Genomic DNA, 15641 nt, shown 5'->3' with positions numbered 1-15641 from the left:
CCTGTTGCTGGACATGTTGGGAGGGGAATGTAAAAAGGTACGGCCCTTCCTTTGGGAAATCCATCGACGATGATACCGTGCAAGCTATAAACATAGATTCGGTTTAGGAAATGAAATGTGGGTTTGCAAACTGGCCCTGAAGTGTCGTAACAGAAGAATCACGTGTGTGGTGCTTCTCTTTGTTCTCCTCTTGCATAATGAATATCCGAAGGAGAGAGAGGACCCCCAGGAGATGAAGGAGAGATGGCTATCATTTCCCAAAAGGGGAAAACCGGGGAACCCGGACCTCCGGGAGATGGTGGATTCCCAGGAGAAGAAGGTAGGTAAATGCTCACTCTTTTTAACTGTATCGGATGAGTTGACCTTTCTAGATCATTCAAACAAGCATGCGTATGAGGCAGCTTTCCTAATAACGCTGGGATTAGGGAAGGTCACTTTCTTTAGATACAAATATACACAGATTAACCTCGCGCTGCATTTTTCTTTTGCTTTTCCATGCCAGAACTTCAAGTTCGTATGCTTGTATAGATGTGGATATTCCAAACTAGGATCAGTCCTGAGATTAGACATCTAATACCAGTTCCAGCTTCCAAGTACCCACGTTTGTGGCGACTGATATGAAAATGAATAACACAGTGATGACTGTCCAGGTCATTTTGACCCGTGCTTCTCCATCTTCCGTGTGCCCGGGAGCCCCTGGGGCTCTTGTGAAAATGCTGATTCTGGGTCAGCAGGTCTGGGGCAGGCCCAACTCTGCCTTTCTAACAAGCACCCCAATGCCTGTGCTCCTGCTCCCCAGAAACACCACATTTGCATTCTCTTCCCTCCCAAGTTCAGGTTTAGTCTGCATGAGGCCCGGGCTCTTGTCTTGGCTCTCTCCTTAACTAGGTGTTCAGGGGCGAATGTTTTTAACTGCGCTGGGTAAGCTCTTCCTCATTCCTACCTTGGAGTCTTTTCATTCCTCCCTGAGTCAATTCATGGGCACTTCTTTCCCAGTGAGGTCACTGAAGCCCAAAACCATCACGATGGGCCTTAGGGCAGGAGCGAGGACTCCCCAAAACCTTTGACTTCATCTCCTAAATATAAGACCCAAACCCTCAGCCTAACTACTGCCCTGCCCAGGATTTCCTGGAAGAGGTTTCTCACACTTCCAACCCCACCAGGTGATAAAGGCGATCCTGGGATGCAGGGGAGGAGAGGAGAGCCGGGAAGACACGGAGCACCTGGATTTCATAGAGGGGAGCCTGGTAGAACCGGGCAGCCAGGGCTTCCTGGACCCCCAGGCCTCCCAGGCTCACCTGGGCTGAGAGGGATTATTGGTTTTCCGGGATTTCCAGGTGACCAGGTAAGTGGCTGCAGTTGGGGAGGAAAGAAATAATAAAACCCTTGTGTTCTTGGGTGCGCATAAGGAGTCACAATTTGCCAGTGTACATCATTGCCCTTCGACTGGCTTTAGAGTGTAAGCGAAGAATGGAGACTTCTGGAAGGCCATGATGTGACTATAATTTCTGAGCAGTGCTCATGCCTGTTTTCCCGTGACAGATGATGGAGTCACTCACTCCGCGTACTACCCACCCTCCCCTAGCCTAGTTTAAACAGCTCCAAAGAAACTTCCCTCATGACTGCGGGTTTATCCGAGTAAAGAGTCCTCTGAAAAATAACCCAAATTCCAGTGTCTAAGCCTTCCTACCTGATTGCAGATATCACAGATTTTGCTGTAAATACATTTGGTCTTCGTAACCATGAGTAAAATACCCCCCTCCCTGGGAAGCCAAGGGGTACAATATGTGTCGTAGCCTACATCACAACTTCTAGAAGATGGATATAATTTGCTTCTCATCTTTCGGAATCAAATAGATTTTTCAAGTTTTTGGTAAAAAAAAAAAAAGTCTAACAGTATTTTATTTGGTATTAATTTGCTCATTCAAACCTTAAAATTCTAATTATGTGATACATTTACTGTTTGGTAATCAAAAATAGAGAATTGGATGCTACCTGTCGGTACCTCTAATTCTGGAGTTTTAGCCACTTTTAAAAGCTATTAGTTATGGAAGATTATAACTGGATCATGTTATGAGTATGTCATTTGTATATGAAACCAAATTAAAGTCTTTTGTTTTGTTAAACTGTCAGGGTGAGCTGGGTTCTCCAGGGTCCCCCGGACTTTCAGGAGTTGATGGAATGAGAGGACCTAAAGGTATGCTTTGGAAATACAGCAGCCATCCACCAAGCTCATAGTCCTGGGTGTTTGTAACATTGTGAGCATGCACATTTGGCATGAAAAGCAAAATATATCCAACAAACTGTAACATCCAAGGGCTGCTTTTTTATTTTTTATTTTTTTAAGTTTTTATTTCAATTACAGTTAACACACAGTGTAGCATGAGAGACTATGGACTATGAGAAACAATGTGAGGGCCTCAGAGGGGAGGAGGGTGGGGGAATGGGATAGACCGGTGATGGGTAGTAAGGAGGGCACGTATTGCATGGTGCACTGCGTGTTATACGCAACTAATGAATCATCGAACTTTACATCGGAAACCGGGGATATACTGTATGGTGACTAACATAATATAATAAAAAAATATTTAAAAATAAAATTAAATTAAATTAAAAAAACACACAGTGTAATATTAGCTTCAGATGTATAATATAAGGGATTCAACCCTTCCCTACAACACCTGGTGCTCGTCATGACAAGTGCAATCTTTCACCCCCATCACCTAGTTCCCCCAGCCCCCCACTCATCTCCCTTCTGGTAACCATCAGCTTGTTCTCTCTAGGTAAGAGGCTGTTTCTTGGTTTGCCCCCTTCTGTCTCTCTCTCTCTTTTTCCCCTTTGTTCATTTGTTTTGTTTATTAAATACCACATATGAGTGAAATCATATGGTATTTGTCTTTCTCTGACTGACTTATTTCACTTAGCATAATACCCTCTAGTTCTATCCATGTCATTGCAAATGGCAAGATTTCATTCTTTTTATGGCTGAATAATATTCCATTGTATGTATATACCACATCTCCTTAATCCATTCATGAAATGATAGATGCTGGGCCGTTTCCATAGTTTGGTTATTGTAGATAATGCTGCTATGAACATTGGGGTGCATGTATCCCTTTGAATTAGTATTGTTGTATTTTTGTGGTAAATACCTACTGATGTGATTGCTGGGTCATAGGATTGTTCTATTTGTTAACTTTTTGAGGAACCTCCATACTGTTTTCTAGAGTGGCGGTACCAGTTTGCGTTTGCACCAACAGGGCAAGAGGGTTCCCCTTTCCCCACATCCTTGCCGACACCTGTTGTTTCTTGTGTTGCTGATTTTAGTCATTCTGACAGGTGTGAGATGGTATCTTACTGTGGTTTTGACTTGTATTTCCCTGATGCTGAGTGATGTTGAGCATCTTTTCATGTGTCTGTTGGCCATCTGTATGTCTTCTTTGGAAAAATGTTCATTTCTTCTGCCCATTTTTAAATTGGATTATTCATTTTGAGGGGGGTAATGAGCTTTTTAAGTACTTGATATAGTTTGGATACTAACCAAGGGGTTCTTTTTAGACTCTGCTAGATAGTCAAACACTCAAGACCCAAATCATGCACACTTGTCACTCAGATCCAAGGGCACCAGATAGAGAACAGCATGCTTGCAGAGCACAGGACTTTCTCCTCAGTGGGGGTCCTTCAGCAGTCTTTGTAGTGGCTATAGCTCCCTAGGTGACACTCAGGTACAAGGAGATCAGATCCACATTGGTGGGCAGTGTCTACCTTGGCTTGGAAGCCTTCTGCCCCGTAGGAGCCAATATCTCTTCTAAGGACTCTATAGATATGGCTTTTAGGGTCCCAGTGACAAGAGTCATGGGACACAGAGAAGGCCAGAGCCATGACTTCCCACCAGGTGTTAATAAGTCACTTAAGAATTTCTGGGTCACATGTAATTTACAGTTGGGTTATTTTTACCGCAAGCCAAGAGTCAGCAAGTGTGTTTCTTCAAGGGGCCAGATCACAGATATTTTCAGCTCTGTGGTCTCTGTTGCAACTACTCAACTGTGCATGAAAGCAGCCGGACAGTATGCAAATGAGGGGCGTGGCTGTGTTTCATTAAAAATTTATTTACCAAAAGCTACAGGTTAGATTTGGCTTCATAGGTCTTGGTTTACCTGTGCCAAAAATAATGCTGCCTCATAGCACAACTGACATTCTACCTTCATTAGATTTCCAGGGAAACAGAAACACAAAGTTACCTTTGGGTAAAGGTGCTCTTAGAGAAAGAGAGGTTTCGTGAACCCTTTATTCAGACAAACAAGCAAACAAAAATCAGGATATCTTAAATTGTGATGTTTACGTAAAATCTTTAACATTGTTACTGTCCTTATATATCATTGGGTTAATATTTTTCTTTACTTAAATATGATTCACTTTTTTAACCTTAGCTTTAACCTCACTATCTGTGAATTCAATTCCCAGGTTTGATGAGCAGTTGTATTTTACTTTAATACAGATGAAAATGAATAACTTAAAAATATAAAAGAATAAGGGCATCTGGCTGGCTCAGTCAGAAGAGCGTAGGACTCTTGATCTCAGGGTTTTAAGTTTAAGCCCCACGTTGGGTGTAGAGATAACTTAACGATAAAATCTTTAAAAAAATAAAATGAATTATAAAAGTAATTAATGAAACACCTAAAAATCTTCTCCCTTACCACCAATGAAGCATGCTTCGCATTCTGAGAGATACTTCATAAGTAATTTGATAATTTCTCTAAGAAAAAAATGAACTGTGCACACTTATTTATTCAGAAAGAATAATCTAGATATCTTCCTCAGAAATAGTTACAAGTAAGGAAGTTCTCACATTTGAGTTGACAGTGTATGGCTTCATGGTTTAAAATCAGTCCTCTTCTATTTCCCTGTGCATTTATTACAGTCCCTTTGCCTCTCTCAAAGTGCAAACCTACCTCTTCTTATGTTCTTCATACTTGCATCTGGCCACGTTTGCAAGGAAGTGCAATGCACTCGTGGTGCCTGGAGTAAAACCTGTTTCATGGAGCCCACCATAAGGCTAATGAAGGCCAGCCCTTAGGCAACCCATGGTTTCTCTCTTGAGACTGTTCTGCTTTTCTTTGTGGGCTGGCTTTTACTTACCTGACACCTGGCTTCATCACTCTCTGTTTAGTGTCCTTTCTGGATCTTTCTGGATATGTTTAGATTGCAGACATGCTCTGCACCAAAGCATTATGATAACGACATCGTGATAACCCCTTTGGTTGCTGCGTCAATAGCCAGTGACCTCAAGATCTTACTTTTTATTCCAACTTCTCAAGGAAAGACTCGCTGACCCAAGATGGACCAGATTTCTACCCCTGAAAGGATCAGCCACAATTACGAGTAGGGTTAGGTGGAAGAGAAACTTCCACAAATGTGGGTGGGACCCCGACCCCTTTGAAAAGGGTGTGGGTAGGAAGATATTATAAATCATCCCTAATTCACTCTTTCTCTCTCTTGCAACCCCATCTGTTGTCTTGCCCGTCACACCATTTTGAGACCTCCATTTATAACTGGCTCCCCGCTCTAAGTCCTGTCCAGAAGAATGCAGCAGCGGTGTGGGACAGCTCTGTGGTACTGTGGGAACCGTTGCCGACTGCAGCCTTGCAATGTGTGTTCTCTTGTGAAATCATCAATAGAGTGCGCCTTTGTAATTTTGTTTTTACAAGGACACTGAGTTGAGCTTCCTTGCAGAAAGCTTGAAATGTAATTACAGCAGCTAAAACGGAGCAATTTCTGCTTTTTGTTTCTAAAACATCATATAAGAATATAGTCAGTCAGTGTCAAGCAATTTCTTACATAGATACCTAAATTTGAAACTATTTTTGGGAATTTAAAAACTAAAACTTATTAATATCTATAGTTTCTTATGATTGTTATGAACTATAAAAATTGTGTGTGTGTGTATGTGTTTAAATCACATCTTGCATCTATGTTTCCATTTGTTTTTATGTAGGGAAAAATCCATTTTTTTTTCAAAAACTTTTCTGGAATATTTGAAGACAAACTATAAAGACAAGTATGACAGTTACTAAGTCACATGTATGAAACAAAATTAAGTTCTTTTAATTAATGTTATGTACATTTTATCACTTACAGGAAACAGAGGTGACCCTGCTAGTCAATTCGGCTCACCTGGTCCAAAGGGTGAACCAGGTAGCCCTGGATGTCCAGGTATAGCTACATGTTTTCCTTATTAAAACAAAAAGAATGGGGAGCGACTGGGTGGCTCAATCAGTTGAGTGTCTGCATCTTGGTCTCAGCTCAGGTCTTGATATCAGGGTCATGATTTCGGGCCCCACGTGGGGCTCCATGCTGGGCACTGAGCCTACTTAAAAAGCAAACAAACAAAACAAAATAAAAACTTACTGGAACAATTACTTGATACTCAAAGCTGGCAATAATTATATCAATATTTTCTTCCCCCGTAACACACTAAGATACATCTCAGAAGTGTAAACGTTGCCACCACATCCTTGGCCTTGAAGAACATCAGGATTACGTACCAGGGATTCTCAGTCTTTTTCCACCATGGCTCCCATGACCTATGATATTGACGTCACAATCCACTCCCCTTGGCATGCCCAGATTTTGACGTGGTCAAAAAGATTATTGCAAGCAATTTAAAGCTGGACTATTTCACAGTCTCTAGAATTTCACAGTCTCTACATGATACATTAGCAGTTAACCGCTCACACTGACCACAGCCTCAGGTTTTCATTCCAGCCTTTTCCTACTCAAAATCATATGCGAATGCCGGGGAGGAGTGCCATTGCTGAGCTATCACTGAATATCTCATTTACTAAATATTAATTTACTAAAACCCAAACCAAAAAAAAAAAAAAGTAAAGCTTCATCACCAACAATGGATCTAAATTATTCAAAATGGTACTTTGTTTATCAGTGACAGTTGACATGTCATCCCTCAGAATGGATTACAGTGTCCCTGTGATCTCTTGCCTTCTGCTCGAGGCTATGGCTGGCTACAGTACATGACCCACCGTTGATGAAATATAATGCTTTTTAACTTAGCAATTTTAGTTGTAAGAATTTATCATAAGTCAATTATCAGACAAATGTATAAAGATACATGCACAGGAATATTCATTGCATGGAAAGAACAAATGCCATTCACAAATGATAGCTTAAAGCAGTATGCACGATCTCATTCAGCTGGTAGTGGATAGGTTTAGATGGATCCCTTGTAAGTTAAAATATCTCATATTAATAGTGTTGTGCATTTTATTTATTTAAGAGAGAGAGAAAGTGGGAGGAGGGGCAGAGGGAAAGAGAGAGACTCTCAAGCAGACTGCCCATTGGTCACAGAGCCTGACACAGGGCTCAATCCCAGGACGCTGAGATCATGACCTGAGCTGAAATCAAGAGTCAGTCACCCATCTGACTGAGCCACCCAGGTGCCCCTCTTTTTGTGCATTATCTTAAAATTCTCTTTGACAATAGTCACATTTCATTACATACAACAGAGAGAATATCTGAGCAGAAGTATTATCAACAGAGAGAATATCTGAGCAGAAGTATTATCGGAAATTTTTTGTTTGTTTGTTTTTATACCATAAGATTGCTAAAATGGAAGTCCAACAGAAAAACAAGCTATTACAATGGCTTCCAACTCTCTTCCACATCGGTCTTTTACCTCTGACATGGTTAAATTGATTTAGAGAATATAGTATTTTAACCAAAATGTACAGCTTAAGTGTACATTTGGAGGGGAAAATAGTTTTGAGGTTAACATTATGGGGGTTCATAATAAGTACCAGAGTGAGAAAGAAGCCTTAAGAAGGGAAACCAGTGGTTCAAAGTCAACCTCCATTATTACTGTCCATGTGGTCTTGGGCAAGTTGCTTATCATGTTTGAGCTCAGTTTTTTCACCTGTAAATTGGCCTCATGCATAATTACAGGATTGTTCTGAGTATCACATAAGATTCCTTGAGAGCAGTTGGTAAACTGAAAATTCCACCTTTACTGGTATTTTTATGTAAACCATTAAGATAGTAAGATATTATAAGCTGAAACTAGCCCAAAATGGAGGCCTTTGATATTACCTAGTATTTTAAGTGAAAAATTATAAATCTGAGTTATTTTACACTTAGGCCAACTTTTTCAAGAAAATTTGCCTTAGCATAATTTCCCTGGTGTCCTGCAGTTATCACCATTTAAACGGTTCCTTTTCTCACATGCCATAGCTTTAGCTTAAAATTTCTAAATTACATCATATGTTATTCACCAGCATAGAGTTTACCTAAATACACAAGTTCCATTGACTGGGAAAAGCTGCACTGATTGAATTTGAATGAGCCCAACGAGAAGGCATAGAGCTGTTGCCTGTCGCAGGGGGTTTTAAATGATTGTACTGGGTTTAGTTCTACACACCCCCCCCCAACCCCCCTTCAATTCAGTGAGAAAATACGGCAGAGATTAACTCAGAAGCTCTGTTCTTAACACAGGTGCGCCCGGGGAGGCAAGCCTCAGTCTTCCCATTTGGAGATGAGAATAACACTGCCTTACCTTTACTGCAGAAATATTTTCAGGATAAATAAAGTAACACACAGTGAGGCTCATAGCTCTTAAATTCGATCAGGAACAGGTATAGACTAACACAGGCTTGTTTCATGTGTGTTCTAATAAATAATGACTGTGCCTCCTACCATGGATTTGTAAATCCAAAGCCATATATTTTATTTGCAGATTCAGCTGGCTGATTTCAGCACAGGCTGTTGGGTTATCCTGTAAATCTGAATTGTATTATAGTGATACATTGTAAATAAACATGGGAAATAGTCATCTTCTTGAGTAATCGAAGCAATGTAACCAAAGGCAGTCTGAGTTACTCTTTCCTTCGTACTGAATTAGCAGGAAGACAAACCAACAATCTCGCAAGTCCCCAGTGAGCATAGGGCATGCGCTTACAACTGCTGTAGCCAGTTACACGCAGTGGTGTGAGGTAGGGCAGCACTTCCCCGAACCATCGGACCACCTCTGTCAAGAACAGAATGGTCTGTTCTGAAAGACTAAACAGCAGCTGAACTGTCCTCTTCAGCAAGTCTTTGTCCTGAGAAAGAGACCATAGTTGATTTTTTTTCTTTAACTTAAGGGTTGTAGCCACCAGATGCCATGTGTGTTTCTGGAATGAGAGCCAGTGTGGACAAACCAGCTGTGAAGGACATTAATGGCACAAGTGGGGGAACTCAAGCATGGAATGAGTGCGAGATGATATTAACGATTGGTATTAATTTTCTTGGCTATGGTGTTGTTATTTTGGCCAGGAAGGAAAATGGTTTTTTCAGGCATACCTCCTGAAGTTTTCAGGGATGGAATTTCATGATGCCTGTGATTTACTTTAAAATACTTCAGCAGTTTAAAATGCATAAAATGAACCAAAATATACTATGTTACCTAGAAAGTCTATTCCTAGGAATTTTTCCTAAGGAAATAAATTGACAAAAATGCATCAAAAATGTATAAAGATCATTATGCTGAACAGCAATGAGAAATAACTTGAATGGCTCATAGTAAGACAAAATTAGGTTAATTAATTTAATTAAGATTAACTCAATAAGCTATCATTTCAAAACATTTCAAAACAACAGTTAGAGGGGCCCCTGGGTGGCTCAGTCAGTTAAACATCTGACTCTTAGTCTCAGCTCAGGCCTTGATCTCAGGGTCATGACTTCAAGCCCTGTGTTGGGCTCCATGCTGGTTATGGAGCCTACTTTAATAATAATAATAATTAGGAAAATAGCAGATTTGGAAAATTACTTATAACACAATGCTGATTTAAAAATCAGAATATAAAATTGTGAGTCTTATTTGCACATTGTTACACACATGAGAAATTGTATTAGGGCGGTAGCATTAGAGGTGTTTTGTTTTCAATTCTTCCTTAGTGTTATCTTTTCAATAGAAAGATTGTAAACAAGTACTAATAGAAAAGAATGTCAGGTGCTGAAGTTGGAGGTTTTACAGATGCACTGGCTCAAAGACCAATCCACAATTACTCAGATGTTTGATTCTTCTTTCTTTAGGACATCTCGGAGTACCCGGGGAGCAGGGCTTTCCCGGTGTTCAAGGGCCCACAGGACCACCCGGAAGGCCAGGCCTACCTGGTGCCTCTGGACCACCAGGGTGTCCAGGTATTTTGAAAGGGGCCTGGAAACTTCCAGGGCACTCATCTACCTTCTAGTGGATCAGAAAGAGCCAATCTTCCCTTACACCCAGTTTCAGATGGGATTCTGCCCCTTCCCAGACCTGTGACTTTGGACAAGTCACTCACACTCACCTGTTCCTCATCCGTAGGGTGGAGCTAGTCCAGTCCCACGGGGTTGGTCTGGGCGTAAACCAAGCCAACACCTGTTAAGAGCCTAGCAAGGTGCCAGGCACAAAGTGATGGGCTGACAGATAAAAGCTCCTTTCCATCCCTCCGTAATCCCCCTGCCATTCAGATTCTGGTTTTCTTTTCTCCTTTAGGCTTAAGGCACGTATCACATTGACAACACACATTTTAATGGCTCCTCCTCTTGCTGATTCAGAATATAGTGAAAGTTTAAAATTATAAACGGCAACTGTAATCATACCAAAGTGATTTGCTCCATCTGAGGTTAAGTGTAATTTTCTCTCTAGAGTCAGGAGGTCTAGGGGAAAAAAGTGGTAAGACAATGTTCCCAGTTGCCCATCTGTGAAGAGCAGAGATGACCTTCCCCGTTAAGGTAACTCATATCTCATCTCGGTGTCTGCAGAACTTCCCTCTCATCCTCAGGTAATCAAGGGGTGCCTGGGCTGCAGGGACCTCCAGGAGAAACGGGGGATCTCGGGTCAAGAGGCATGATGGGAGATCCAGGGACACCAGGTCTTCCGGGAATAAAAGGTAAGTGGAAAGGAAGCCCGACCCATGAGGGGTGCTGAGTGATGCCACTCCTGGTCACGGCTCCTTCCTCTTTCCCACAGATGCCCATTAGCTCCTCCCTCTTCTTTCTCACTCAGAGCTTCAGGCAGGGCATTGAGGCTCTCTGCCTGCCTTCTACCAGAATGATGGCACTGCCATCTTTGAGAACATTTCCCCCAACTGTTTTCTGTAACGTTCGGGCCTCTTCACTTATTCTCTCCTTAGATAGTTAAGCTCCTATTATGTTCTAGATTGTGGGTTAGACACTGGGTGTACAATTCTGAAGAGAATAGACATTGTTCCTGCCTTCACGGATCTCACAGTGTAGTCAGGGAGATGTATTAAAAACATTCGTGTAAATAAATCTACATTTACCAATTGTGATATGTGGAAGGAAAAGAATAAACATGCTATGGAGAAAGAGTTACCAATATTGTTTATCTTTATTAGATAAAGAAACTTTTTTTCCTGGTTGAATTTTTGGTCTTTATGGGTAATAGTAAACTGGTTATAAGTTTGGTTACAATAACACCATATATCCTACCATACGTCCTATTTATTTGTTATTAACAAAGCTTCATGCCCCTCCATTCCTCCATGGTACTTACTCCTTTTCAGTCCATTTCTTCCATTTTAGAAAAAAAATGTTTTGCCTGGGTACTTTGTGTACAATTCCAGCATAGCACCTATGTCCTATACATGTGTAGGTTTAGAGGTCTTCCTCACCAAGTAGAATATGATTTTTATATCCTTGGCAGCCAGCGGATACCCAGTAAGTCTACTGGATGGTTATGGTATTTTCAAATTTGTGAATAAATTTATAAATAGAGGCCTGGACAAGTAGAAGGAAGGACAACCGAGCTAGTAGCTATGAAGTTGAGGGTCTTCACTTGAATAAGCAGATAAAGGTCAAGCTTTACTTGTTAGATTTCTATAACTAAGCTCCTCTCTCTCCTCCTTCCTCCCCTTAGCTTCTACTAGTTGACTCATCCCTGTACTAAATTTTGGTCAAATGGAAATTAACTCCATTCAGAAGAGTTGGAAACCCCCCCCCCTTTGGGCTTAATTGTTTTATTGTTTTGAAAATCCAAATTAAAATTTTCCACACTTTCATCTCTTTCCTCACCAAATAGCTTTCAAATACTGTTTGTCTTCCAACATGCAGTGGTGTGGTATGTATTACCTGGTACAATTCTGCAGAGAGGGAGGTCCTTTATTTTGGAGAGCTGGTACCTTATGTATTTCCATGTAGCCAAATATCATTTGGCTTCTGGTTCCCATAACTAAACATGACATCTTTGTACTGTTCTTCTCCGTCTTCAATAGCATTTAATGCAAAGTCCAGGGATTTGTGCTGAATTTAGGATCTCAAGCAATGTCATAAATTTTTTTGAGTTAAAAGTTGATCTAACGATTGTGGCTGTTTGCTGTCCCGGGAAGCCCCATAGTCCCTGTGGGGTGTCCTCTGACACTTTTTTGAGTGTCTAGAAGATGAAATTGGTGAAAACCCAAAAGAATACATTTCCATTATTAACCACTCCTACTGCATTTCCCCTCCATCTCACCCTCCTAGTTTAATAAAAATAGCAAGGATTTTCAAACTTCCCAGTGCCATAACAATAGCCACTCAGTTTGACTAAAATGACCAGGCTGAGGTTACTACTGTTGATTTGTCCTGCTCTTGAATTAGTTTGCATTTATCACACAATTGCACTATGATATGTTATGAAAAAACTAATAGCCAATGACGTTGACTGTGTAACAGAATTAGTCAAAAAATAATCTCCAACCACACAGAGTTCTGCACTATAAAGTAACGAGTTTGTCAAGAGAAGGTGAGGAAATGAGTCTGTCAACCCAAATATTCCCCCCAGCATACAGATGGATGCCGTAGTCTGCTTCCTGGCCAGGCAGCGACACCGTTTCTCTGCAAACAGCCCAATGAATGACCGGTCTCTAAACACCAAACCAAACCAAACCAAACCCTGAATATATTCCTAAAAATGAAACCATCCAAAGTATAAATCCATTGTTGCAGTTTATCCTGCTGATATAAAAATGAACTGCACTCCAGCAGAAACACTTTGATCTGAGAAACTAAATATTTGAAGTATGTTCTAAATAAGTCAAGGGGACTGATTTTCTTGTTTGAACAAACCAGCTGTTGAACTCCGAAGCTGTTTGCTCTGCTGGAACGGGCCATATGGATTCTGAGTCCTGCCTGTATTCAGGCAGATTTAACCTCTAACTTAAACATATGCTAAAAATGGCTTGATTTGTAGATTTAAATGTTCAAGCACATATGCCCTCTAAAGGGAAGACACTCTGTTCCTTTGGGTGTTCATGAGATTGGAATAATGAAAACCTGAAGACAGCTATCTGCTCCATGACAACAACTGTAAAGATATGGAGTGGGTTGTCTTGGCTGGTGGCAAGCAAAATGTTTCCTCAGAAAAAAAGCCACCTCGAAATGTCTTTTATCTGGAAAGAAATACCATGCATGTTACAGCTGTGGAAATCATGGGAATGTTCTCCCCCCTTCTCTACGGAGGGGGGTGTCCCTTCCGGCCCTGCCCCCACAGCACTTACCACCCCTGAAGTAATTGCCCATTTGTTCTGTCAGGTCAGGGACTGCTTCTCTCGTGCTCTCCATTGTCTTGTCAGCAGCTGTCACCGAGTACATTTGGGACTGGAAACTCCGGGGTTTGGGAGACCATGTCCTTATGCTCTTGTGCCTCTCCTCAGTTGGCACTTCTCTAGTTTCTGAACTAAAAAGCATATATATTTTATTTCAGAATCTGTTTTGTTACATTTTCAAATGTGCTTGACCATTACCTGTAGTTATTTGGGTCCCTTTCCCATCGGCTTTCACGTTCGGGTGACCAGATGTCTGGGTTTGCCTGGGACGAAGGGGTGTGTCCGGATGCCAGAACTGGGCAAGCCCCCCCCCCCCCCGGGATGAGGTGGTCACCCCATTAAAAGTATAAACCTGAACAAAGGCCACCTGGGATAGAGTAGCATTTTCAGGCTTTAGAACAAGAGAAATCCTCAGTAAGAACCCAGTCTCTGAGTGGGCTGGCTAATCGGGAAGGAGGCTGTGATTCCCATTAGGGCTGGAGCAAGAGGTTGGAGTCTCTGATGGTGGGGAGGGCGCCCCAGCCCATGAGCATAGGGAGGTGCAGCCTTATGTGAAGGGTGTTAAGCAGGAGGACGGCCAGAGAGGTGAATAAAAAATCCTCATTACCAAGGAATGTGCTTTGTGAGCCTAATCGCCTCTCATCTGCACTGTATATATTTTATGCATGAACAACTTTCTGATTTAGAGATGGGATTGATAAAAAGCTTTCAGTAAAAAGGAAAAATTGCCCTTAAAATCCTACCCAGATATAGCTGCATTCAATTTAGAAAGATAACATTGGGTCAGATAAGGGTCGGCCAGTTCAACAATGGTGAGGGGCCGGGCCTGTGACAGCCCAGGATCTGGATGCGTTGATGGGACAATGGAGAGTTGGCAGAAGCTGAGACATTCCACCCCAGCTAAGTCCCCCAAGCCATCAATCTTGGTGGCTTCAGCTGGAGATCAAAACACATTGAAATAGCAAAGTTTTCTCAAAAAATTTATTATCATTTCAGATAGATTGCAATAAATATCCGGATTTGGCAGATGAAGAAGGTCTGTGTGTTCTTTTGGTGCAAACTTGAAACGTTGGCTCATTAAGAGGAAGAGGATTGAAAAATAAACTCAGCCAGGACTGTGAAAAGTGGTTAGGAAATCAGAGCTTTAGGAAAAATAAGGGTCCATCTTGGGGGGGGTTGGGGATGAGAGAATATGGCTCATTTGCACCAATCTAAAGTTTGAGTTTAAAATAGAATAACTGTCCATTTCAAGGACTCAGAATAAATAGAGTGGAACTAGCTAAGTGTTCCCTCTTTTAATAAGAAGCCCACAGAGGACTTGCATTAATGAGTAGAGAATAATTAGCACCTAAATTATTTATACACAAATGTATGCCTCTAACTTCTCCAAATCTTATTCCTCCCATAAATCTTTTTTTTTTTTAAAGATTTTATTTATTTATTTGACAGAGAGAGAGACAGCCAGTGAGAGAGGGAACACAAGCAGGGGGAGTGGGAGAGGAGGAAGCAGGCTCCCAGCGGAGGAGCCCGATGCGGGGCTCAATCCCAGAACACTGGGATCACGCCCTGAGCTGAAGGCAGACGCTTAACGACTGAGCCACCCAGGTGCCCCTATTCCTCCCATAAATCTATCAAAGAAGTGTAACATGCAAATAGAGGTTGTACCCCCTCCTTCCGACAGCTTTCTCTCCACCCATTCATGCCCCAGCCCTCCCTGTGGCACATTTTCTCATTCATTCATTCATTCATTCATTCATGCTTCCACTCACCCATTCAACCAAAACTTGTTGAACACCAGCTGTGTGTCAGGAGACATCCTAAATGCGGGCATGGGGTGACTAATAAGACCCGATCTTGCACTCAAGTAATTTACCCAAAGTAATCCAGTCACCCAGAGACTTGCATGTTGCATGGCGTGGGACAGACACCAGCAAAAGGGCATTGAGGGAGCTCTATGCAGGCATCGTGGGGTAGCTGAGGGCTGTTTGACGTGTGCTAGGGCGTTACAATTGCAAATGACAGGGATGTGGTCCTAACCTGAGTGATGGGCTGGCTGGCTCTCAG

At 41.8% G+C, this 15641-nt stretch overlaps 1 protein-coding gene across 17 annotated transcripts in view; it reads left to right on the top strand.

Annotated features, from left to right (window-relative positions):
- COL4A4 (collagen type IV alpha 4 chain) overlaps positions 1-15641 on the top strand; it is a 126615-nt gene that overhangs the window by 81998 nt on the left and 28976 nt on the right. For all 17 annotated transcript variants that reach the window (XR_015725419.1, XR_015725418.1, XR_015725420.1 and 14 more), the window contains 6 exons: positions 212-319; positions 1164-1345; positions 2134-2197; positions 6139-6213; positions 10084-10191; positions 10815-10922. Coding sequence is in view for 14 of the 17 variants with exons in the window: in XM_045775274.2 (XP_045631230.2) it covers positions 212-319; positions 1164-1345; positions 2134-2197; positions 6139-6213; positions 10084-10191; positions 10815-10922 (645 nt within the window). In the remaining 3 variants the exon portion in view is untranslated. The remainder of the gene's footprint in view (positions 1-211; positions 320-1163; positions 1346-2133; positions 2198-6138; positions 6214-10083; positions 10192-10814; positions 10923-15641) is intronic.

This window comes from Ursus americanus, chromosome 1, assembly GCF_024610735.1.
Source record: "Ursus americanus isolate L20-20 chromosome 1, mUrsAme1.1.p, whole genome shotgun sequence".
Classification (NCBI taxonomy): domain Eukaryota; kingdom Metazoa; phylum Chordata; class Mammalia; order Carnivora; family Ursidae; genus Ursus; species Ursus americanus.
Note: the sequence above shows the minus strand (reverse complement) of the source record. Positions and strands in the feature narration are given on the sequence as shown.